The following is a 26,421-nucleotide window of genomic DNA, read 5'->3' as shown; positions in this document are numbered from 1 at the left end:
TACTGAGGTGAATTCTCCTTACCTTGTTTACTTCTGGCAGTTCTGTTCTGTTGCAAGTTATAACATGCACACTCAAAAACAAATGCCATTCCAAATAATTAGTAAAACAAAAAGTATTTGTGGAAGAATCCAATGCCAAAGAGGCATCTATATTTAATATTCAGTGAGTGAATTGGTTGACAGTTGTTGCCAGGTGACAACAATATGAAATTAAGAGTAACTACTGGCATAGCTTGATTTAGAGCTAAACAAAGTAATTCCTGCTTTAGGTCACAGTATTACAGTATAAACCACTGTCTCAATGAAATGCCAGTCATAGGGTGAGAGGTGGAGAGGAGAAACTGCTGCCAGATTACACAACAGCAGCATGGCAACAGCGGGTCCTGCTACGCAGTTCCAAATGGGACTGTAAGAGGGAGGTTTTGTTAAAATTACCAGTATGCTGCAGGAACTTTTCTGGGACAATTAAGAGAGTCACACAGATAATGTCCCAGGCCATCAGCTAGTGCAAACCAAAACAGCTTCACTCAAGTGAAAGAAGTAACACAGATTTATCCCAGCTGAGGACCTGAAGAGGTTTTTTTGGTTAAAAAGAAACTTCAACTTGACAGCACAGCAAAACACTATTATTCTAAAACATTCAAGATTTAGAAGCCTGTTTTTTCCTTAAAATCAAATCATTGCTACTTTCTGGTCATTAGAGCTACTGACCTTAGTCTGCTCTCACTGAACATTCCCTGGGGAATGCAGTGAGAACAGATCAGACCACGGAAATGAAAATTTGAGGCAAATCCTCTGCTTTTACTTTAAAAACTCTGATAGTAGAAGACTATAGAAAGGCAAAGGAAGTACAACATTAAGGTTCACTGGTAGAGCCTTCGAGCAGCTCATACTCAGTTTGATGAGTAGGATGCTGATTGAAGCTGCAATTCATTAATCTGAATGACCTCTTAATGAATGTTTTATTCCACATAAAAGCATAAAATCTATTTTAAGTCTCAAAAAAATTAAAATAATCTTACCCCTTCTTCTTGATTGCCTTCTCTAACATTTTCTCATATGATACCTTCTCTTTATCATATTGTGCCACTACTTTGTCAATTTGTGTACAGTGCAACTTCTGCATAGCGCTGTGCTCCTGGAAAACAGTAGGACCTTACAATTAGGTTGCTGGATTTTTAACGTTTAGTTTTCTCACAACGTAAAAATATCAGTATATGAACAGGTAACTTTGACAATGGAATTCAATCTGGTTTAGACATCTGGTATTAAAGGTTCCAGATATGCCACCATAAGTGCTAAAACATTTCTTCTTTGCTTGAAAAATGAAAATCTGTAGTGGACCTTAAAAATACGGTATACCTTAAAACAAAAGAATGAAGGGAAAGACTTCATTTTTTTAAATAGATGTCCACTTAAGTGCAATGTAAAAAATCAGATTTACAAGCTCAGATCATATAATTCATTTTTTGAATGGAGAGAAGAACAAAACTCAACCCAGTTCCTCCTTCCGCTATGTATCTCATACTAAATACAGTTCTAGTCTCTTGGCCACTGCAAATCAAATATCTTAAAATCCAAACATTAACTACAAATCAAATCATTAACAACTGACATTCTAAAGATCTGGCCCATGAGCCCTAATAATAGCAGCAACCTTATAATTAAGAAATTCCACCTTGTTGCAGAGCATCGCCCTTTGCAAGCGATTGTAAGCTGTGCAATATGACTTTTAACTCCACATGCAGACTGCAAATAACCACTGCCCTGTTCCCCTCCACACCCCAGTGCAGCAGATGCTGATAAACTGGACATATATGAATCATAAAGTCATTTTGTTGGAAAAGACCTTTCAAAGATAATTGAGTCTGACCATAACCTGTCCACTAAACCATGTCTCTAAGCACCTCATCTACCCATCTTTTTATCAATCTTTTTATAGGGCTACTTTTGAAGTACTACACATCAATGCAAACCTGCTGTCACTACTATAGTTATGTGGCTTACATTGGTGAAGTGGCAGAGGAGGTTATCTATGGAAGGGGAGGAAAAAAATGTTCCTATGATGAAAAAATGAATCAGTAATCCATGTTAGACATGGGTCTAGCATACAGAGAATTCCTTTCCATTACATGATTGAACCAGAAACAACACAGTGCTTACATGTAGACTTCACTAATGAACTTGACTTCATTCTCTCTTTTATCAGAACAGCTGCTCATAATGATGCAAATATTTAGCTACGATGGAGAGCACTAAATACTGAATTTACATGACAATGTGTTTATTAATTTGCATTATTTTATTAATACCCAATTGCTCTGCATTTTATCTAACTGTGACAAAAAGCCTTGCATTAACTAATATGGCTTCTTCCAGGACTTTATCTACATTTTGTTGTTTAGCTAATTTTATATTCATTCTACCTTCCCTAATCTACTGCTCTTTGTTTTTTTCTACCTACCTGCGTTTACCTTATCACTGTTTCTTACTCTAAAAATATTAACTAAAGACTTCTACATTCTCTTTTACTAACACATTAACACAAATATTGTTGTGATGCTTTTAAAAATCTAGCCCTGGGCTGTACCTAAGTGCTCCAACATCTGCGAAGCATTTCCCTGGGGAACACCTACAGCTTCCAAATTTTGTCTTTAGAGTGGGGAACTGAATTTTCTGTTTGACAATGGATTTACAGGGAACTAAACAGAGTCCATCAACATTAAAACATGCCAGCTTCACCAGGGAGTATTTACACTGACTAACTAGGTAGGAAAAAACATGGTCAGTGAAAAGAATGACATAAGCTTGACAGCACCAGCCAGCCAAAGGTAAAGTGACTGAGAGAATCTCTCAGACTACCCACTCTCCCCTAGATGAACAGAACAATATAATTCCTGTTATAAAAGACTAAGTGCAAACATTGAAAAGCATGAGATATCTGCTCACTCATGTGACATCTCTCCACAATCTGGGAGGGCACATCATGTAGACCTAGATTCCCTGCTTTTCCCTCAAGACAACCATGATTTATCACAAACCCACTGTAATCTTTTGCAGACTGCCCTCTACTGCTACTTACTGCTCATGCACAACTCTATGTTGTATCTGAAACAGATCTACTGTGGACCATATCCTCCTCGTTTCCTTCCCTGGTCCTCCTCCTGATCCAGTTCATGGAACAAGCATTTGTTTGTGCACAATATAAATGGAGCTGTAAGAGGAAAATGGGCTACTAACAACCTCCACAGGCAAGCCACAAGGAGTACTAGGAGTTAACTCCCTACCATAGGTCCCTTGAATTATATGACTTTCAACCCCTGAACACACTATTTAACATGGATTAGGCCGATACGAGTTTGGTTTTCAGTCTATGCTCAAAGGAAAATTCATCACAGCTGGATGCTGCATCCCAAGCTTATGTCAAGATTCTAAGAAATATGAGTGGTTTCACAGCATCTTAAAACACCCTCGTTATATTTTGCTTTCAGATGCAAACAAAGTTTCAGGTGGAAATGCATGGGAATCAAGATTCTACATTTATGCCGAATATGTTTGCAGATAAAACTGTCGTCAGCTAGGGGTGTCATGACTTCCTCAAGTCCACTGAATTTGCAGTTTGAATTCACATGGCTTTTACATGAATATATTAAAAAATTACATTTAATGATTATATTACAAATAGAAGCCACAGTTCAGCCAAGGTTCTGAGAGGCCACCTAATATAAGAAGACTCAAAACACAGCAAGACTATAAATGGAAAAAAGTAAAGCATTATATATAGTTCCAATAAAGAGGGGAGTGGGGGAACAACAGATGGAAATCACAATTCAATCTACTGAAGGGAAAAGGAAGTAAGTTCCTATGATACAAACTGTTATTACTGCCAGGCATTTCCCTAAAGCAACACGAATACTCCTGTGCACAACTGAAAACTGAAATCTGGAGGATTCTCATTACAGAATAAGAAAACGAGGAAATAAAGAAAAAGACACTATAATTTCTAAATCAACAATCCATTTTGCAGAACTTGACTAATGTAGAGTTCCACAGTGGTTTGTACTGTCACTTTTGTGTGATAAAATTGAGATTTTTTTTAATGCTCTTTTTTACTAGGCTTTATTTCGAACATGACGTATATTCAATGTTCATATAAATGTGCAGGAGATGAATTCTGGAATTTATATTTTTGGGTGGCAATTATGCAATTCTGGTTACTGTCTATGGCCATATCAAATATCCTAAGGGGGCACTTGTGACTCTCACCATCTTGTCTGAAACTGCTAGAACTGTATACTAAAATCATCTGTTGTGCTGTTGACTGTTAGACAATATATCAAAATAACCCCTCACTATCCTTCCTCTTCTGTCTAACCCAAGACAAGAAGAAATGGCCTCATGTTGCACCAGGTGAGGTTTAGATGAGATATGAGGAAACATTTCTTCACTGAAAGGGTTATCAGCGATTAGAACAAGGCTGCCCAGGGAAGTGGTCAAGTCACCATCCCTGGAGGTATTTAAAAGACAGGTAGATGAGGTGCGTAGAGACATGGTTTAGTAGTGGACAGGTTATGGCTGGACTTGATCTTAAAGGTTTTTTTCAATCAAATGATTCTATGATTAAACAGCACAAAAACTATGTGACACACCTGCAAAATATTAAAATTCAGTAGAGGCCCATAGAAGCAGCCTGCTAACAGATGAAATCAGTGACTGAGACTCTCATATATGCACACCTCCTTGCCTTTACAGCCCATGTCATCCCAGATCATTTACATAAACTGTACTCAAGATCTAACTTGATAAAAAAAAAAGAGATAAGCCAATGGACATCATTCAGACACATCAGCCATTCTGCAGTTGCACAGTAATATTCATACTGGGAGATTAAAGTTACTTCAGGGAATGTAGGGAGGAAATACTTTATTTCAAAAGCTGCCCAGTGTAGGTGTTTTTATGAATGCATTGTTTAAAGAAAAACATTTCTGCAATATGCAGAAGTGGCTGGACGTATTATTTTAAAAATCGTAAAATCACCCAGCACAAAGGTTACAGATCTAAGATTCAGAGAAAGTTATTCCTAACATAGATTTTTTTAAAATGGTGATCATTACATTAATTTGCCACTGTTTTTCAAAAGTCAAACAAAATTAATAGTACAGCATTGTTGGTTGATAGTTTGTAAAATGAGTGCCACTACAAAAGTATTCTGCTTTGCTTGTTGGCAGTCCTGTCTACTGGTGTCAAAAAGGTGCATTTCATATGCCTGGATTTTAAACAGACTCACTCACTCCTTGACAGGGACACTTACTCAATTTTTCCTCCCCCTGTCCCAGCTTATAGGACCACCTTTGCTTATTGTCCAACAGATGACAAAGAATTTGCCCTGGAAGTTAACTACAAAGATTTACATATAACCTTTACAACAAGTCTCCCCCTAAAAATTACTGTATTTCTCAAGACATCATCAAAGAAATCTGTGTTAGTTTCCCACTCCTTGGCTCTTTTCCCCCATTTTTAAAGAATGGTGTCCCACATTCTTCACATATCTGGTGAACCAACACTGTCTTCTCATGGTGATCTGTCTCATTCCAGATTCAGAATGCCCTGAAAAGTGAAACTAGTTCACAATGCGAGTAAATGGGCTGAGTTTTGGATCATGTTTTTTGTCTACAAGAGCAATCATCTGTTCTTCAGCAATCCCAACAGCAACACAATGCTACCCCTCAGTCATACTGATGCAGACTCACTTTTTCAGAGACTAAAACAGCTTGGAGAATATTCACTGTGGCCCCTTCAACTCTCTCTTCCTTCATAGCCAGGCCACAAACTATGCAGAGGATTGGGTTAGAAAACTAGAGGCAACAGCTCTGTTGCAGAACTGAATGGGTTCTTCTGAAGTGGAGAAACTATACTTGCACACTGACTCTGAAACTAAACCTGCTGTGAAAAACTGACACTCCAGAATTCACTACAGTTTATCCTGCCTTTAATTTCTACTTGTTCTATTATTCCCTTACAGTCCTTCAGGATTTATTTAAAAGTATTGTCCTGTCTTTGCAGAGCTTTATATATGTACCTTTTTACATGATTCTCCATCCTGAGTGAAATCCCAACTTTCAAGTATTCATAGACTTTGTGAAATCCACAATTTGCATTTTTTGCAAGCCACTAACCTGACATTAGGAAAAGGGCAAATTTATCAGTCATAGACTGGTTGCCTAGTAATGGGAATACCAAGAACAGTGGTCTTCCCATCAATCTAATGATCTCTATCCTACTTGGACTAGAGGTCTTATTTTTTCCTATACAAAAGTGAAAAAAGGAACAGTGAAGGTTGTACCTCCTGCTGCCCAAACATCCCTCTCAAAACCAGATTAGTAACAAAACCCTGTGTCTGTATATTGGGTATTATAGCTGTAAGGAGCTATGTCATGTAGGAAAAACAAACCAGTGATAATACACAGAGGGATATTAGGAGAATGCTATCATGGCTGCTGGAGTCACAATGGCTGAAACACCAAAGAGAATTAAATAAAAAGAAAGATAGCACCAAAGAAATACATAGAGAGTGTTGCATCCTGAAAAGATTCGCACCTGTTATTTTTTGTATTAATCTGGAAATGTGGTGGCTGTAATAATCCTATATCCTGCCAAAACTGAGACTGATGTGTTTTCATGCAAAGCAACCAACCTCTGTCAGCCAGCATTTCACAGTGGCTCTGCTAATACTTTTCTACACTGAGTGGATGCTGCCAGTAAAAGGGATCCTTACTGCTGTCATCTTCCTTAGCTAGCTCTGACTCAGATCAGGTACTACACTGATCAGAGCTCCTTCCTCTCAACCTGTTATTCCTCTCAACTTCTTCCACGCTTGCATGCATTCATTTTTCGTAATGTATTTTCCAAGGCAAATTTTAGATGAGAAAGTATTGGACTTTTCTTTCCTTAAACAACACCATTAATTCCCTTCTGTTTACTGTTACTGTTCTGTTATGGTTAAATGAGAGCCAACATATTTCTGGAACTTTTAAGTTCAGTCTGCTTAATAAAAAGGTTTCCTTAAGCTGACTGTGGAAAACTAACAGCACAACTCTCCTGCTTGACCCCAGCCGATAAAACGCTTTGAAACCAGTGATGAGTACACTAAGCACCTCCTTAAGATCATCTGTGAGCTAATATGGCCACACTGATCTGCTCAGACTCTCTTCAAATGTAAGAACTTCCCCTTACTGAAGCCTTTAGCAAGGGATGCTCAAGACAGGCACTTTCTTGTTAGGACAGACTTGCACTCTGTACTTAAGACCAGTCAGCAGGGGACAGGCTGGCTCACACCTAAAATAGCTGTGCTTGAGCTCATGCTGAAAGCCCTTCTGAGTGCACAGCATTTGCGGACTGTGGCTGGCAATTTTTCCCTCAGATTAGAGGAAGTAAGTGCAAGCTGGAATCACAGAATACCAGGTTGGGAGGGACCACAAGGACCATCTGATCCAACCTCTCAAGGTAAAAGTATAGTTTAAATGAGATGAGTCAGCACCCTGTCAAGCTGACTCTTAAAACTGACCAATGTAGGGGAATTCACCACTTCCCTTGGGAGATTGTTCCAATATCTAATTGATCTCATGGTAAAAAAGTTTCTTCTGGAGTTCCATCAGAATCTCTCCAGAAGCAACTTGTGTCCATTACCCTGCATCTTCTCCATGTGACTTCTTGTGAAAAGGGAGTCTCCATCTTCTTGATAGCCACCCTTTCCATACTGGTACATGGTAATAAAGTCCCACCTAAGCCTTCTCTTTGCAAGGCTGAACAGGCCAAATTTTCTCAGCCTTTCTTCATACGGCAGGTTTTCCAGTCTTCTGATCATCCTTGTATCCCTTCTCTGGACCCCTTCCAACCTGTCCACATCTTTTTTGTATAGCAGGGACCAAAACTGGACACAGTACTCAAGGTGTGGTTTGACCAGTGCTGAGTAGAGAGGAATAATGACTTATTTATCTCTGCTGGTGAAACCCTTTTTAATGCAACTTGGCATCCTGTTGGCTTTCTTCACAGCTGCAGCACAGTTTGCTCATGTTGAGCTTGTCATCCACCAAGACCCCCAGGTGCCTTTCCACAGGGCTGCTCTCCAGCCGGGTGGAGCCCAGTCTCAGATGCATTCTTGGATTATGTATTCCCAGATGCAAGACCTTACATTTGTCCGTGTTGAACTTCATACGGTTCCTGCTAGCCCACTCATCCAGTCTGTCCAGGTCTTCTTGGAGGGTGGCTCTCCCTTTGAAGTGTCAAATACGCTACTCATTTTGGTGTCATCAGCAAACTTCATCAGGGAGCTCGCGATCCCAACATCCAGATCACTAATGAAGATATTAAATAGTTTTGGGCTCAATATTGATCCCTGAGGGACCCCACTTGTGACTGGTTGCCAGTTAGAGAATGAACTACAACCCTCTGGATACGGCCCATCAGCCAGATCCCCACCACTTATCTACATTGTGGTTTGTCATTTTTTCAAGGAGGAGGCTGTGGGGGACCATGTTGAAAGCCTTGGAACAGATGGATCAATTTTTTAACATTAGCAAGCACAGTCATGGCTAAGATATACTACTGTAGGTCACATATATCAATGACATAGATAATTCAGTATGGCTGTTTTCTATGTAACCATGGTACCATTTTCACTTGCAAAAAAGCTGCTATAGAAAAATGCTGGATGTTGCTCAATGAATGAGAAAGTAGTGTTTAAAAATAAGAAGCCATCTAAAACATTAGTCCTTTGAAGGTCTAGAAGTTGTCCATGCCCAGAAGTGTGGATGACAGATATTTTTTCTCGAGCATGGGCTTTGTACACAGCACTAAAATGGAAAAATCACCAATTTCCCTTCTGCATAGAGTCAGTAAGAAGTTTGAAATGTAACTATTTAATTTTCTTATACTACTTTTAATACTAAGAGCCTCACAAAAATGCCAGTTATTGAACGTAACTTCTTCATACTTCACTGTACAGACAAAGACTCACACTCAAACTATAGTCAGGAAAATAAACACAAAGACTGATATTAAAAATGCCCAGGCAAATACATTATGTCAGATTTGCAACAAAATACGCAGTCAAAGAGAGCAAGGGAATAACTGCCCCAAAAGGCCAGGAGGGGTTTGTATGTATTGCAAAAATTCAGAACTTAGGATACTTTCTTCACTTGTTAGGCCTCTTTCTGTAACCAGAGTAATGATTTTCTTATGATAAAGGGCAGGAGAAAATTTGCTGTGATTTTCTAACATAAAGTATATTTGTGATAGTGTTGTATGTACTGGCGACATCAATGCCAACATTACCAAGCAAAAACCTGGCTATGAAGTCTTTAACAAAAGTGAGGAGGAATAGGGTATTCCATTTTTCAGTTACATATTCCACTTTTCTTTGGCAATTTTGCAGTTTCTCCAGTGCCTGCCTTCAATGCAGCACCCTCTCACAACATTACTGCCTTTTTTTCAAGCTGCCTGTCAATATGTCATGCAAGAGGGAGCTTGATAAAATCATTATTTGAAAAAGGTGAGCTTTGGATGCTTATATGGGTCAAACAAATGAGCACCAAAACTCAGGGAGACATAGAAAGGGTTGTTAAATGGAAAATTTACTCACTGGTGCATATTTCAGTACACTTGAAACACATGCCTTTCTTGGTTGTGCAACTACTGTTCCTTACTTTTTCCCTTCAATTTAATTAGAAGCTGTCTGTGCTAGGGAGCGCTCCAACTCTTCAATTAGAGTGTGTTGCTGAGAGCTCTTAATGATCATACCTTTGCATGTTTCTTCTTTAAGGCATTCAGCTCTTTCTGCTGTTTCTTTAAATGCTTTATATAAGCCTACAAAAAGAGAAGGTGGATCAATTTTTCTGCGGTCGTATTGACTTTAACCAGATAAATCCTGGCTGCTTAAAACAAATAATTAGGAATATATCTTGAAAAGCTTGTGTCCATACTTACCTTCATTTGCTTTAAATCTTCTATCTTCACTTGAGGAATAAGGTCTATACCTAGGAAGGTATTGGTACAGTTTATCTAAAATTTCATACATACTAGTATATTTCATACTTTTTAATTTTAGTTTTACCACAGAAACCTACACTTAAGTTAGAAATAAATTAATGTTTTTCATAACATAAAAAATAATCACAGGTTAATGAGAAAATTATTCATCAAGACATAGCAAAGATACAGTTAATTTCCTTTGCAAATGCACTGTTCAATAGTCTTGTGAAAAAATAAATTAATCTGTGAGTGTATTTTCATCTCACAGTTCTGGACTGAAGTGTCAAAACACAGCAACCTAAGAACTGAAGAAGCTCCTTTTCTCAAAACACAGCAAACGATTTATGTACATTGAAACTGAACCACACAAACTTCAGAATTTTGGTCCATAGCTGGAGATTGCACTGTCACCACTCATTTCAGGGGGGATGCTTCTTCAGTAAGATCCTACATGACTGCATAAAGGGTTAACTGAGTGTAAGTATACGTCTCAATTTAAAACACAAAAATCGCGTGTGTGAAAATTTACACGCAGTCCACATGTTAATGGAGGTAAAATTTGACTGTGGTTAATACCAGTCTATGAGAAAAGAAGCAACAGTACACACCAAGACTAAAGGAGTGTTAAAAATGGAGGAGAAACACAAAATCATAAGAAGTGAAAATTCTAATGCAAATTCAATACAACACACATATCTATCATAGAAGACTAGCAGTACTATTTAGATGAATGAAAATATATTTTGATCACCTTAACTGTAATGCAAACAAAACCCAATCTCATCTTTATACTTTCATAAATGTTTTGCAACATACTATGATTTTTTAAACTACTAAGCATATCCTATATGTAATCATTAATAAAGTGTCTATACAATGCCATGAGAGCTGTAATGTGTAGGCTTTTTCAGAGTTTTCACACAAAATCATTCAGATGTTCATGAACACACTGCAAACATATTTTGTTAACAACTATTAATAGTGTCTGTGGACTGTAAGATTCCCCCTGCCCTTTAATGTGAATTTAAAAGAAAAATATACAGATGCTGTAAAAGAAAAAAAAAGGGAGAGGTAGGCAATCTACTGAGGTAACAAGATTTTTTAAATTTTCTTAGCACCGTAAGATTCTGCTCAATTATATGGTATTAATATTAGTCTAGTAAATGAGACTGGAACAGATTTAGGGACAGATAAATATAGAGGTTGAAGTTTTAAAAAACAAATCACTCAGCTATTACTGAAAGTCAGAGAACAGAAAATCACAACATATTTGTGCATTTGAAAGCTTTCCCAAGACACCCTATCTTGCTGGATATGTAATTTCTAATAACAAGGTGAGTTGTATATTGTAAGAATGGTAGAATTATTTGGATCTTAAAAGATCCAAGAGATAAGTAATATAAAATAAGGGTCATTACATGGGATATAAAAATGAACAGCTCTATTTTAACATGTGAGAATATGGATAAAAGTGTTTGCAGACAAGAATGCACAAGTACTAAAATCTCAGCCTTAAGACCAGGGCTGCATCAGGTGTGCTGTGTTCCATTTGTGTAAACAAACTTCCTCAGCATTTTTTTAAAAACGCAGACTCACTTACTTTGTTCACCAGGTCTGACTCCATGGCCACCGGAAATAGTTGCCAACTCCAACAGATTTCATGCCTAATTAATGCACAATAAATCTAATACTTGCGCATCATGGTGATGGTACATGAAATATGAAAATGCCTCACTGCACAAAATAATCTGGGTTTTATGCCAGGGAAGAACTTTGAAAGAGTTCAAGTGTCAGAGGTGATCTGTTTCACTGCCAAAAGTGACTCCAGAGAAATGGCATCTTGTTTCTCACACATGTGAGAGCAGATGTTCTGCCATGTCTGCTCCTTTTCACTCCTATCAATCCCTTTGGGCCACCATGGATGAAAAGAGAGTGAACCAGATTCTAATTCTTGTGGCCCATTAACAGACATATTTATTGTGTTTCATTCAGTTGTTCAATTTTGTTTTCTCACTTAATCATCACAGGTAATGAAGATGAGAAACAATCCCATTTGACTCTATAAGATTATATTTTTCTCTGAGAAACAAATAACCCCATTTGACTCTGTAAGATGATATTGTAGAGTGAACAGTGAATAGCAAGGAAAAAATACTCACTTATAAATTAGAACATTTAATATGGATATTTTTTACAATAAATACGCTATTTCCATAATCACTATTCAGAGTATAACCACATATTGAAAACATTTCTAATTGTTGGGAAATCTCTAAAGAATCCAATGAATTCTAAATACCTTTAATTACTTAACTCTGCAACTCTGCCAAGGGATTTGTGGAGGGAGGAAAAAAAGGCAGAAGAGTTTCTGTGGAGTATACCAGAAATGAGTCATTCCAATCAGCATTCCTCCAGTGGATCTTTAGTAAACTACTCCCAGAGTCATGCAGGTTACTACTATTGGCACTAGGTTTAGTGTATAGCTATATAAAGAGGTCACTTAGTAAAATACAGCTGCATTGGCTTTATACAGCCATTTTAGTAATAGACAACCTTTATCTGCAATTAGACAGAGACCACTCTCAATGGCAAAAGAAGTTACCTTCTAAAAGAGTAAGAACGAATAGAACTGCAAAACTAAACTTGAGTAATGAGTACTTCTTTGTGACTTTCTGAATTGCTTCAGAACTGAGAGAGGGGCATGTGATTTTTGTCTACCTTTTTTAGCATCAGTCCCAGATCCAAAGCCTGCAGTAGTACTTGGTCGAAGTTCAGAGCTACTCTGAGGTGTTACATTTGCTTTGGCATTATTGGCTTTTCCTTTCCTATCATTCTTTGAAGTGTCATTTGGTACATCAGCTATATCACTCTGAAAGAAACATTCACAACATAATAAATTAATTGTTGTTTACGTATAGTATAAAAGTTGAAGTATGGGAAATTTCTGAACTTGCTTACTTCAAACATAATTAAGAAAAGTGCAACCTACTTTCAAACAACACTATACTCATTAAAGTATTTGTAAAGTATTTTAAATGGCTACCTATTAAAATATGGCTCCTTTCTAATTTCTCAAAATTTCTGCTTCAAAGGGTTGTGTTAGTATAATCTGTGAAAAGTCAGGAAGTGAATGGTATTTCAGAATATGTTAACTAAGATAAGCCAATGTATCTCAGAGCAGGACAAAGAGGTTTGTGTTTGAAAATGGGAAGTGATAAGGCAACATACATTGATTTGAAAAGGACCAGTTAACTTTAAAAAAGAACATAGTATGAATATAAATGGGCTATGTTTGTCAGTAAATTCTACTTACAGTTTCAATACCCATAGCTCTCATTTGGTCTGCTCTTTTTTCTGTGATAGACAAAAATTTCTTTGGGTCTGATAAAGCATCCACAATATCTGTAAGAAAAAATAATCAACTTTTTACGATCTTCAGAGGCATTTAGAAATTAATCTTCTACAAGAGCTTCATTCTACCCCTGTTGTTATGAGCCACGGCTTGCAACAACAGTTCAATTTCCCGTCATGAACTTGGCAGGATTGAAAGCACTCACCACAACAGTGCTTGAACACACTAGGAACATGAATCAGTTTACAATGCACCAAGAGAGCGGTATTAATCCAGGTACCTTATTTAGGAAAAAACACACTGACTCCATCAGACCAAAGCTTCCATAACTTATTCCCAGTTGGTGACATGAATTTGAGACCAGAATAGGATTTCCTGAGCCACAAAACACTAACAACTTTGTCTCTTTGTTTCTCAATGGAGTGCTGACTGACTTCGGACTGCAGGGAATTGCAGAAAATGTTTTTTGTATTTCCAAGCTAAATAGCAGTTTCAGATGTGTGGTTAAAATAATCTGGGAAATCTGCTCTCACTCACCTTTGTAATGCTTCATGTCTGGAACATGACAGGCTGTGAAATGGCTTTTCTATGAACCATAATGACAAATATTTGAATCTTGCACATGAGTGGTACCAAAGCCCTATCCAGCACCGGATATTGAACAGATTATTGAATGAGTTTTCCACATGCAGTGATAAATGTGCAAGCATAGGTTTACAGGAAGACAAAGACACACAAATAATTCCTTTCCATTCCAACAGTCAAAGAATTCACATATGGCAAAGGATGCCCTCCAGAACAAGAAACTGTTTTACAAATTAAACTGACTGGGCACCTAGAAAAAGAACGCATTCAGAGACCACAGCAGTGATCTGTTTCTGTGATCTCTCTGAAACTTCAGTATTACTGATAAAAGTGTAACTGGTCACGATTAATAAGCTTTCCTTGTCAGAGCAGTAACTTAAGAAAAGAAGTTTGAATGCTGCAGCCTGGCTGACTGATCATTCACTACAAAATACTGTCCTCTAATTAACTCAGATTTTTTTGTCACAACTGTTTGGAGGTCCATAGACAGCACTTCACTTGCAAGGAAGCTGTTTTTCTGTAGAAAGTTGCAAATCCCTATATTTGGCTGCTTATGAGTAAAAGATAAATGCTTTTGCACCCTTATATTCAAGATGGTCTCGCTAGTGTAATAGGCCACTATTTCTGCAATGACAGTTTTGACACTCAGTTTTCACAATAATTTGAATTTTGCCCATGTTTCATGCCATTTCTTCAGCCATTTTCCAAGTTAGCTTACAATGATGCAAGACAGAGAAGCTAGTCCACTGACCAGGTCTGTAAAAATATCCAACTCATCAAAAGCTCTGGGAAGAAATTTGCTATCCTTCCTGTGCAAACTAGGGGCTGGACTATATAATCTCCCTTCCAACCCAAGTTGTTTTATGAAAAGTTCCTTTGAAGTCACCAGATGCATTTCTCAAGCAAAAAAAAAGCACAGACAGGGCTCCCATTCCAACAAAAGTTGTATTAAATACATAGCATAACCCTTGACAGATCTGTTTATCTACACAAATAGGTTGTCTACAATAAACAGTCATGACCCAATGATATTTTTGAAACTCACATCATGTACACAAAAACCATGTAGAATTTATTTTCAGTCACAAAAAAAGTCTTGTAGCTGAGCACTGACATGTTTCCCCTTTCCCTAACTTGGTGAGCATGTCTTTTTGTCCTTGGCATGCACTCTTCAACGAAAATCCAGGACTACCTTGCTAACATGATGCGTCATTTGAAAATGGAACCTGATTATCATGCGCTTCAAGACAAAAATGACTAACATATCTGGGAGAGCAAGACCTTTGCAAATTGTATTACTAACCATACAAGCACATCACCAGAGGCTCAGCGTTTCTACAAGGGGAATGTGACTCATCACTACTTCTCACATTGTCCTTTCTCCTCTGCTTACGTTTTTCTTTCTCCCCAGTGATGTAAGGCGGGGGTGGAGAATAGCATTTTGTAGAAAAATCGCAATTAAATATAAAACTAGGAAAATCACTGAGAGATTACATTACAAAGGACTCCAACCACTAACCTAAGTAGCCATGCTTACTTATGTATAGACTTCTATTACAGAAGCTTCTCTTTGGAGAATGCCATTTCATTTGCACTAATTCACACCAGTATTGTGTTTTATTTGGAACAGAGTAGCTGATGCAAATAAACCATAAGAAATAACTAAGTTATATGAAAAATAAAATTATGAATCTTTTAAAGCCTACAACGCATTACCCATTCTAGTTATTATTCAGTGCAAGTTTTTAAATCTTACTCATACATGTTAGAAAAAAAATAAATAAAAAAAGAAAATAGTCAGCTCTTGAATTGAGCTATACCTTCCTACAGGTTTGCTAAAACAACCATGGAGATCCTAATGACAGTTCACGAAACAATGAGGTTCACTGCAGATGACAAGTAATTAAAAAAACACATGCCAACAGAATACTTAATCATTCCACCTGAGTGTCAAAAAAATACATGAGACACATCAAAACTGTCTGGGAAGGGAAAGGAAAACTAATAATTGAACTTATTTAGTTCATGTTAAAATTGAGTCTGTTTTTCCCAACACTGACAGTAAGCTACGACAATCAGTTCTCTCATTCTAGTAGCATTTTACCATAATGATACTGTTACTTAGGGGTAGTAATGTTTTTACATGTCCTCACCTCTACCAGAAAAACTTTTCCTATCAATGCTGACAACGTAGTAGATCAACCAGCACTGAACTGCACACAATTTGCATATTCTAAACTGATATTCAAATTATCTTCAAAAAGAGTCCTTCACTTCTGACTTTGTATACTGTAGTTCAAAAAAGTGTAGTTTAAAAGCGTGTGTGACCCACACGCTCAGCTGCTTGAACCACATCAAACTTTCCTAAGTTTAAATTCTACTCTTAGAAAAAGTGGAGTATCATTCAGAAAAACATCAATCCCAAATCACAAGTATGTCCCTAGTTTAGAAAATATTTTAACTCAGTCATTTACTGTCAAAAGCTTAAGTTCAGGAAAGAATTAAAGCACATGCTTAAATGTGTCCCTTAGATTCATGGTTCAACTACTGCCTTGAGGATCTCAAGCTTAAGCAGAAGTTTACATTGTCTCAAGACAGAGTTGCTGAAGTTCAATACTGTAGATAAAACACATTGCATAAAGGAATGGTAGTGCTCCAAGACCTGTGGCAAAACTTCAGCTGACTTGCCAACAACGAGGATTTCACATATGAACAACACAAACAGTTATGTAAATGCTTAACCTTTTCCATGAAATACTGAAACCGAAGTCTAGGCTTGTTCATTGTTTAAAAGCCTGGTTAAATATCAGCAGAGTCTTGAAGATACATTATCCAGTATTTTAGGTAAGTTTTCTCTTTCTCCAGTTTGTACTATGGAAATTACAGCCAAAGAAGTGTGAGTAATTCTTTGCACAGACATCAGGTTTGAAATAATTTTTGGAAAGAGCAAAACATCATTTTTATCAATAACGTTTCAATTAAGTCTAAAGTGAATTTCATTTTCCTGCAGAGTCAGAGCACTAACATTTAACACAATTTCTATTTTAGAGCTTTAAATGGTTTACATATTGTCTAATGTACCAGTGAATTTCATCTGCAGTGAAGAAAACACTTCCCAGAGGTACACCGTCAGGGTGAACTTACACATTACACTGATTTAAGTGGCGTAATGATTATTGTCAGTTGTTTGCTCCTACCCACATGTGGCAATTTGCCACCATTCCGTATAAATGACCATAGCTCTGCCAACCTGGTCATAGAAATAGCTCACATTAACAACAACTTCCCTGAAAACTGAACAATAATTGAAACCAAACCCATGTAAAATTGGGAGAGAAAAATACAGAAAGGCTTTGGATGCTAAATTCTTTCAGATTTTTAACAATATGCCAATATTCTCAAGAATATAAAAGTTATTTGAAAAAAAACCACACGTCTAGATTCTGTATCAATTGTTGATACCTGTAGGCCAAAAAATAATGCTAAAATATATGATAACCTTACAAATATGTCAGAAAAAGTGTAACTAAAAAAACCCAAACAAACTAAGAATCTTCCTAAAGTGTCAACAGAGAAAATCAAATTTAGCTAACTCAGTATTAGCTTATTTTCCATATTATTTTGTAATTTAACAGATACATGTCATTAACATTAACACTGAGGTGTTGGTATGAAAGCTGATTTATCAATATGCAGAGTTTCCAGTGAGTTAAAATGCTACGGGCTGGCATACTGACACTGAAGTAGCTCGGTGCTTCCACACCAACACTCAAGATCTAAGCACACTGAGATACAGGTTTATCTCACCTCCAAAACCATCAGGCACGTATGTTTTAAGCACAATGTTGCAGAAAACGGTTGGAAGGGAGAGTGGTTTGTTGCCCTCATTCCGAAGGGAAATGTGTCTGTAACCTGCTTGCAGACCATCTAGAGGCAGGATCCTTTGACCAATCAACTTATTATTGTCATCATACACTGCTATTCTCAGGACAGCAAGATCAGGGAGAATAACCTGGAAAATCATAAAATGAAGAAATTCAGTGTCTCTCATACAGTAGCACGCACCCCGCCTTCCAGTGTTTGAACCATTCACTTTGTATGCCAGAAACAGGCTATCATCAGTGTAAGATAATGTCACTCCCTGCAAACTGCACACTTTAAGATTAATCTTTCCTAGAAAAGCTTTTTTTTCTAAATACTGGGTAGTTTTCAGAATATGCAAATCCAGAAGCATACAATTACACTAGCTAAATATTGTGCATATTTATTTTTCATTACTGAAGTCTAGTGACATTGATAAGAAGGCAGGTAAATACTATCTGAGAAATGACAAGATACAGTGGCAATCAAAGGGTAGATAGTGCTGAATGAGGAGGACCTGGGACAGAAAGATGGGGTTTGAGATTTATCCAAAAGGGCTTTTTTTTAGTGCAAGCATAATGTGATGGGAACGTATGCAGGTTCTGCAAAGGGGAGAAGCAGACAGAGTAGGGGAGGACAGGATGACAGACCTGCTGAAATGGTGTGCTGCCAGCAGAAGTGGGTGTGCTGTACTGATGACATGGAGGGTACACGGTATGCATGGTGGGCAGGGATGCTGCCGGCTATCTGCACCTGTTAGCCCCCATCCGGACAGACCAAAACAGTATCAAAAAAATCCCTTGACTTCCCTGAAACAAAGGTGTTGTCTCTGTGCATGCAGCAGTAAGGAACAGACAGTCTAACTGAGAGATGCATCCTCTCTGCCAGCTTGGAAAGGTCTTCCTACTCCTTCGCTACCTGGCTCTATTCATAAATGCTTATAGGACAAAAGGAAAGACCTAATTAAAATTGTGTCTACTATCTCCCTTGGACTTTCCTCCTGCCACTTTCATTTTCAGTTTTGGAGGTCACAAAATAAAGTATGTTTTTGGTCTCTGAACCCACTGGAGCTATTCACTGATAGGTTGGCTTTACTTAATTATAACAGCACTCAAGCACTGGTCACCACCAGCACTCCCCCCGTCCTCCCCCTTAGACAACAGAGTGACAACACAGAACTTGGGTTAGAATGACTAAAGCTTTATTTTAATTAAAATAAAAACAAGAAAACATGACAGAAGAACAATCAAACACAATACCTGAGCAACTGTGTAGGATTAAACATCAGCTTGAGGAGAGTACTGTAACCCAAATAAGGCAAGTATCCTCTACAGGGCACAGATCAGCACATCTTTCATTACATGATGGGGATCAGATACGGATTTGCTAGGGAGCAGTAGTGGGGACCAAAAAGTTTATTTTTCCTTCTCTATTACTTTGTTCTATGTATCCTGGTAGGCACCCTCACAACATTTTAGCACTGAGTACCCCCATACCTTCATAGAATCATAGAATCATTTGGTTGGAAAAGACCTTTAAGATCGAGTCTAACCATAACCTCACTGTACGAAATCTTCAGCTAAACCGTGTCCCTTAGTACCACATCAATGAGTCTTTTGAACATTTCCAGGAATGGCGATTAAATCACCTCCCTGGGCAATCTATTCCAGTATTTAATCATCCTCTCACTGAAATAGTTTCTTCTAATGTCTAACCTAGACCTCCCCTGGTGCAACTTTATGCCATTTCCTCTTGTCTTATCACCTGTCATTAGGGAGAAGAGACCCACGCTCACCTCACTACAAACTCCTTTCAGGTAGTTGTAGAGGGTGATAAGGTCTCCCCTCAGCTGCCTTTTCTCCAGGCTAAACAACTCCAGTTCCCTTTTAAGTCCTATGCTCCAGACTCGTCAGCAGCTTCTCTGCACCTGCTCCAGCATCTCAAAGTCCTTCTTGTAGGGAAGGCCTCAAAACTGAACACAGTATTTGAGGTGTAGGCTCACTAGTGCTGAGTACAGGGGGACAATCACTTCCCTACCCCTGCTGGTTACACTATTCCTAATACAGGTCAGGATGCTGCTGGGCACCTGGGCACACTGCTGGCTTATATTCAGCCAGCTGTCTGTTAACAGACTCAGGTCCTTCTCCTCCAGGCAGCTTTCCAGCCACTCATCTCCAAACCTGTAGCACTGCATGGGGTTGTTGTGACCAAAGTGTAGGACTCAGCACTGGGCCTGTGTGAACCTCATGCAATTGGCCTTGGCCCATGGATCCAGCCTGTCCAGGTCCCTCTGCAGAACCTGTCTACCCTCAGGCAGATCAACATGCCCACACAATTTAGTGTCATCCGCAAACTTACTGAGAGTGCACTCAATGCGCTCATCCAGGTCATTGATAAAGATATTAAAGAGAACTGGCCCCATCACTGAGCCCTGGGGAATACCGCTTGTGACCAGCCACCAACTGGATTTCACTCCATTCACCTTCTGGATTTAACTCGCCAGTCACTTCATTTCCTCCAACTAGAGGAATTGTTCACATGCCACTTATCTGCTTGGTTATCAATGTATGTTTTGATCATAATGGAAAACATTATATGATAAGGGCCTGATATGAAGAAAAATAATCTCTTGGCTGACTTATGGTATGAACTGTTCAAGAGAATGTGAGACCATGTTAATTGTTCACTGCAGAGTAGAGCAGAAAGTCCAAGGAATATTGGCATCAGCCACTGTATCCATGCCACAATGCACAGATACTTTTAGTCTGAAGCTGTGTGCACCCTGAAGTTTTCAGGCCTTTTTGATTTAAGAAATCAGAAAGCAGCAGATGCTGGCCATATGGCCAGCAAGCTATGGGTAGCATGACTGCCTGTCATTGTACCTAAGCATCTTCCTTGTGCCTCCTCACGTACAGAGAAATGCCCTTAAAGTCACATTCATTCCAGAACATATCTGAGCCCAGAAAAACCTCTTGCATTAACTACACTTCTATTAAAAACTGGTTATATTGTTTAAAAAGCAGATTATGTGTGTAATATACCCAAGTGCCAAGTGTTATCACCACTCGGCAAAGTCTGTCACTTTGGAATAAAAGACCAACAATTCTGCATGACAACAAAACAGGTATAAGCAAAACAGACTTTATCAAAGACGGCACTGCTAACACATGTAGTCTGGGTGAAACTCCAGTTGACAAAAAAAATAAAGATATATATGTGTGTCATATATACAAAGACTGAGAGATAAAAACTGAACATGGACAACAAATCTCTCTCTAAACCCCCCATATGAAGAAAAAAAGGTTTGGTTTTCTTTTGTTATTAAGAAAAAAAAAAGATTAAAAAAAAGGTACATGATGCACATGGACCACTGAAGGAGGGAGCTGGCAACACATCTGAGAAACACAGCACCCTTCCAACTTTTCCGTGTAATACCATTGACCTTAGCTTTGGATGCAGCATCTCACCTGCCCTCTGGGCTGAAGGAACAGTGCAAGATAGCAGCCACTGCCAGGGCAGGGAAGAAGAAATCTCCAAGGAATGATGGTGTCCACCAGCGGGGGCTCATTCTGAGCAGACTGCATACCTTGAACATACCATGGCCACGGAGGAGGTGGCTACCTCCAAGTGGGAGGAGGAAGCAAAGGGGAGGGAAAAGCCAAACAGAAACAAACAAACAAACAAAAAATCATGTGACAGCTACAGAAGTTATCCATTAGAAAAACAAAACAAAGCAAAATTTAAAAAAAAACAAAAACAAAAAAACTACAAAACCAAAACCAACAAAACCAAACAACCTCTTGAAAGCTTATTTCAGCTTTAGATTGTTTAGATGTAAACAGGAACCCTACAAACTCTTTTGCATGGAAGCAGTACTTATTCATGTGAGCAGTCAGACTGAAGCAGGTAAGGGTGTCTCAAGTGAGCAAGGATGCTCATGTGAAAAAGGGGCAGCAAACACAAACTACACTTTCCAAATATCCTACCTTTCGAAATACAAATGATTCTTCATTGTAAACAGGATTCAGACCATTGTTCATCACCATGCGTGTTCGAAATTCTTTACGTATCGTGTCGGTGGGTAAACCATACATATCCACTTCTACATACGTACCGATTTTTTTGTCTGATAAGAACTGACCAGATATTACCTGCAACACAATAACAGAGCAGTAAGGAAAAGCAACACAAAGTAAATAGCATTTGATGAATACTGGAAATACTGGTATTTTTTTACTGACAGCAGTCTGAAAAATGCTTTATACAGAACAGATATATTTATTTCATCATACAAAAATGGTATATTTAGTGCTAAAATTGCACTTCTTTAGAAAGGCTTTTGTGGCAAGAGCTTAAATATATCTTTTAATTTGAAATTATTGCGTTCATTGTGCTATCATATTAACAGCTGCATATCAGTCAGCCCAATTAGCTGGCATCTCACAGGTGCATTCACTGTATTACTGAAAATCACTGAACAAAACAATCAGATTAGCCAATGCTATTCTCCACCTTAAAACTTTCTGCTCTGAAGCACTGTCATCTATTGTATGTCTTGACTACCAAGAGCTGAAAGGAAGCTCTGAAAGGAAACAAAAACCACACACAACTCCTCTATATTGTTATGTATATGAAGATTTGTTGCAACTTAACTCCAAGTCAAGATTAATCTAGCCACAGCGGGTGATTACTCTAGGAAAAATTTTTACCCCATCAAGATGATCTGCTACTTAAAAATACAGCTAGTGTTCTTCATTACTATTATCAAGGATAGAAGAAACAAACTGAAACACGATTTCAGAGATCTAAGCTCATTTCAAGTCTTTTCTTGTCCTGTTCTAACATTCTTCCAAGGAACACTCTGGATAATAAATCTGAAAAGTTATGTGGCTGAGGGGTACCATCACTGGCTTTGGTCCATTCAACTCCTTTATAACAGTATTTATACGAAATATTATACTAGTTTTAGTCACACAAGAAGAGCAAGTGCCAAAATACATGATCTAAGAACTCTCTCTAGTGATAGAACTTAAGTTCTCACCACCAGATCTCACACATCCTTCTTGGAAGGATTGTACTGTCATTAACATTACAGAAAAACAACATTAATAAAAAGGTTTTGTTCTTCTGAAGGAGCCAATAAAATTTAGTTAGATGTCTAGAATGCAGAACTGCTGGTTGGATCAGGTTTGAAACTTCTATGCTGCACACAGAAAGCAATAACTGAAAGTGTTATGTCTTTCATTAAGCTGCACACAGGGTACTTGAGCAAAGAGAGTATGGTGTCAAGTTACAAAAAAGGTTTTACAATTTCTAGCCTCCTTTCAAAATGTGATACTCAACCATGCTTTACAACTGCAACAGAAGTTGTATGGTCTTTGTTACTCACAGATAACTCCAAAGTAAGGAATTGCATGACATGAACATTTTTCTCTACTTATTTTGAAAATAATCCTGTCCATGTGTGCCATATTCCTCCTTGTTCTATGGTGACAAGTGATGTTTATATAATTTAATACTGTGCACAGAAATTAACCTCACTCATTTATTCATTTGTGTGTGTTGATGTAATTCAAAAAGAGCATGAGGGGGTTTAAAATTCAGTGATAACATATAATAACAAACCATTTCTAATTCTATCATGTTCCACAAAGATCAAGTAAACATACATGTCTTAGCCAGCAATAAAAAACCCCAATGGAAACAAATTGATGAAATCCAAACAATTCAAACACATTTTTCTGTAGATATCCTATTTCTGTTGACAATTAAATGTAATTTTGGATGTGATGACAAGAATTTTTCTAATGCTGTTTTACCTGTACAGAACATGTTGCAGCAATTACACCATCTACAGGAGTTTCAGAGAAAGGGTCGAATGTTCGATCTGGTCGTCGCATGAAATCTGGTTTAAGTAGGTACCTTATTTCAAGAACAAGAAGAAAATTATTCTTGTGTAGAAATTAAAATCATATTAAATACAAATAAAATTACTGTTCTAGCTTTAAACTATGAACTCTCCTACATCGCTTTAAAATACAGAGTATCGTTCTAGCTGCAAGTGTGAAGAAGTAAAAGGAACTATTACAGTTGTCTAGAATACTGATAAATTCTTAATTTCAAATTACCAGCTACTGACAGATGAAATCAACCCTGGATTTCCAGATGAAAATGAATGTAATATAATCAAGAACATTTCAAAATAATTTAGTAATGAACTTGAAAAAATACAGTGAGTTATCATATAACAAAAAATAGATGCTCTCATTTGTTTTAATTCTTTAACACTTTGGAAAAATACAGAGGGCTTATTCAATTTTATTTTTTTAAATGAAGCAGTTCCATAGAGTCAAGACTCATACAATAAATTTCAGCTTGAAGCTAATTTTTTCATCTTGGTTATAAAACCTTGGGGAAAACAGCTAATAACGTCAATGCTGACAGATTGTTAATTATGGTAGAATGAAAGGTACTACCATAATAACACTTACAATACATCCCTCAGGACTGTACACTGGAACAACATATCAATGAAGCCAATACGTGCTCTGATGAATCAAAACGAAATAGCAGATGATCACAGAAATGCTGTAATACACATGACAGGAGTTCTCTTCCACTGGTGGAAGGAAACTTGTAACTGGAGTAATCTTGCTAATTCTGCAGCCCTGACAGACAACAGCTGCTAGAAGATAATGTTTTATCCAGCCTTAGTCTCTCTAGTGAATCACTGGCACACAATATTATGAAGGTATAGAGAGAATTAGGAATTAATTTTAAAATGCTGGAAAAATTCCAATTGAAAGAATGTAAATGTTTTTTCCCCATTTTTTCACAACCTGGCTTGTTAGGAAAGTAATATTCCTCATTTTTCTTACATTATAAATGTGTGTGATTTCATAATATTTTACTAATTTATATTAGGTTATGGGCAGAAGAGAATTATCAGAATCATTCTTAGCCTCTGCTTCAGGCCTGCTGAAATAAAAAAAATGCTGAAGCTAAAGTGTCTCGATCTTGTTTCACCAGCATGAAAACTGTAACCCAGAGAAAAAAAGAGTACAGACAGAAGGAAATGTAGTATTTTATTTTCATTGTCCTGCATGTTTTCTATGACTGAAACAGCACCACATTTATAATGTTCATAAAAATATAACACTTTATTACTGTAATAACAGAAGACTGACATAATAATCAAACAATTTAGTTGATAATTATGTTTGTCCTTCAGAGCATTTGGCAAGAGTGAATACGTGCTCTTTTACTAGGCTTGTGGGTCAAACAAGAAAGGAATCATACTCTGCCATTAAAAAAAAGTGTTTTGGTATTCTTCTGTTTTTGTTGTTCTGTCTGAAATGACCAGAGACTGCACCTTCATCAAACCCAACAGCCTCTATCTGAAGAATTCACAACTGAAATAAAGGCTTGGAGTGGTAAAGCACTATGCTGCCCATTCTGCAGATGAGGAATTTTACCAGGCTTCATCTACCCAGATTTTCTTTCTAAATAAGATTTGCATTAATAAAAGAGTTGTTTCTTCCCAGGATGAGTTTGCAGATTTTAATGTGTTTCTGGACTGTCATTTCCTGTAATTCACCAAACTTCTCCTTTCTCTTGATGTTAATGATCAGCCTGTCCTATTAAGGTATAAATTCAACATTTGAGAAAAATTATCAGCATCACTCAAGCATCCTTTTTCATGCAAAAGTCATGAGCAAGAACTTAGATGAAACACTTCAGTATTCTCTGTGAAATCTGTTATCCAACAAAACTATACAGATTTAAAAAGTGTTCCCCATGTATTAAGACTCAACCTGTCCAAGTAAATTTGGCAATTCTGTGAGCTGTGCAATGAATCTCCATACTGAGGTGCATCTTCAAGGAAAGACTGAGAACAGAGGCTGGAGATGTATTTAAATAACTGTTTATTATATTCATGATCTTCTTCATAATTTGCACACAAATTCTCTTCTATCTCATCTTTAAAAACTGGACATAATTAAAAAGTGTATTCATCAGAACACCTCCTTGCAGGGGATAAGTCTTCCTGAATCCTGCTAATTTCTACTCTTCACCTAGCATCCCATTTTCCTCTTGTAACACATAATCAATAGTGACAAAATTCTATTAAAACCATAGTAAAGGATTCTGATACACAGTGACAACAGTTTAAATCATATCACTCACCCGCATGATCCATTATATTCAAATTTTCCTTGATTCAACTGCATCGCTAAATCTGTCAAGAGAAAAAAAATCACTACTTTCCTTCTGAATAATGCAGATCATGAACAATCCTTTTTAGAAAAGAAAATAAGACTGTTTGCCCAGAATAATCAGTTTAAATGAAAATTAAATTTAATGCATATAACACACATACTTAAGAATTAAAGGAAGCAACAGGAAACTTCAGATTTCTTCACAGTAGTAACAGCTTTATCAACCAAGCTGAAGTCTACGCTGTGCCTAGAAAAACAGTCTCTCCCTCAATTCAGACACACCTGCTAGGCAGAGAAGCATCAGTCTGTGGTCATGTTAAGTGCCTGGGATGGGACTTCCATCATCTAACCTTTCATATTTACAGTATATATGTC

General features: G+C 37.5%; 1 protein-coding gene across 1 annotated transcript in view; it reads right to left on the bottom strand.

Annotated features, from left to right (window-relative positions):
- PLCB4 (phospholipase C, beta 4) overlaps positions 1-26,421 on the bottom strand; it is a 62,704-nt gene that overhangs the window by 23,332 nt on the left and 12,951 nt on the right. The window contains exons 9-17 of the mRNA XM_010190929.1: positions 26,015-26,066; positions 23,647-23,749; positions 21,814-21,978; positions 17,774-17,978; positions 13,343-13,431; positions 12,748-12,898; positions 9,985-10,034; positions 9,799-9,864; positions 1,023-1,138 (exon numbers count right to left, since the gene is read on the bottom strand). Of these exons, the coding sequence (XP_010189231.1) occupies positions 1,023-1,138; positions 9,799-9,864; positions 9,985-10,034; positions 12,748-12,898; positions 13,343-13,431; positions 17,774-17,978; positions 21,814-21,978; positions 23,647-23,749; positions 26,015-26,066 (997 nt within the window). The remainder of the gene's footprint in view (positions 1-1,022; positions 1,139-9,798; positions 9,865-9,984; positions 10,035-12,747; positions 12,899-13,342; positions 13,432-17,773; positions 17,979-21,813; positions 21,979-23,646; positions 23,750-26,014; positions 26,067-26,421) is intronic.

The sequence above is a fragment of the Mesitornis unicolor genome, unplaced genomic scaffold, assembly GCF_000695765.1.
Source record: "Mesitornis unicolor isolate BGI_N332 unplaced genomic scaffold, ASM69576v1 scaffold16678, whole genome shotgun sequence".
NCBI classification, from domain to species: Eukaryota; Metazoa; Chordata; class Aves; order Mesitornithiformes; family Mesitornithidae; genus Mesitornis; species Mesitornis unicolor.
This window is presented reverse-complemented; position numbering and strand designations above follow the sequence as displayed.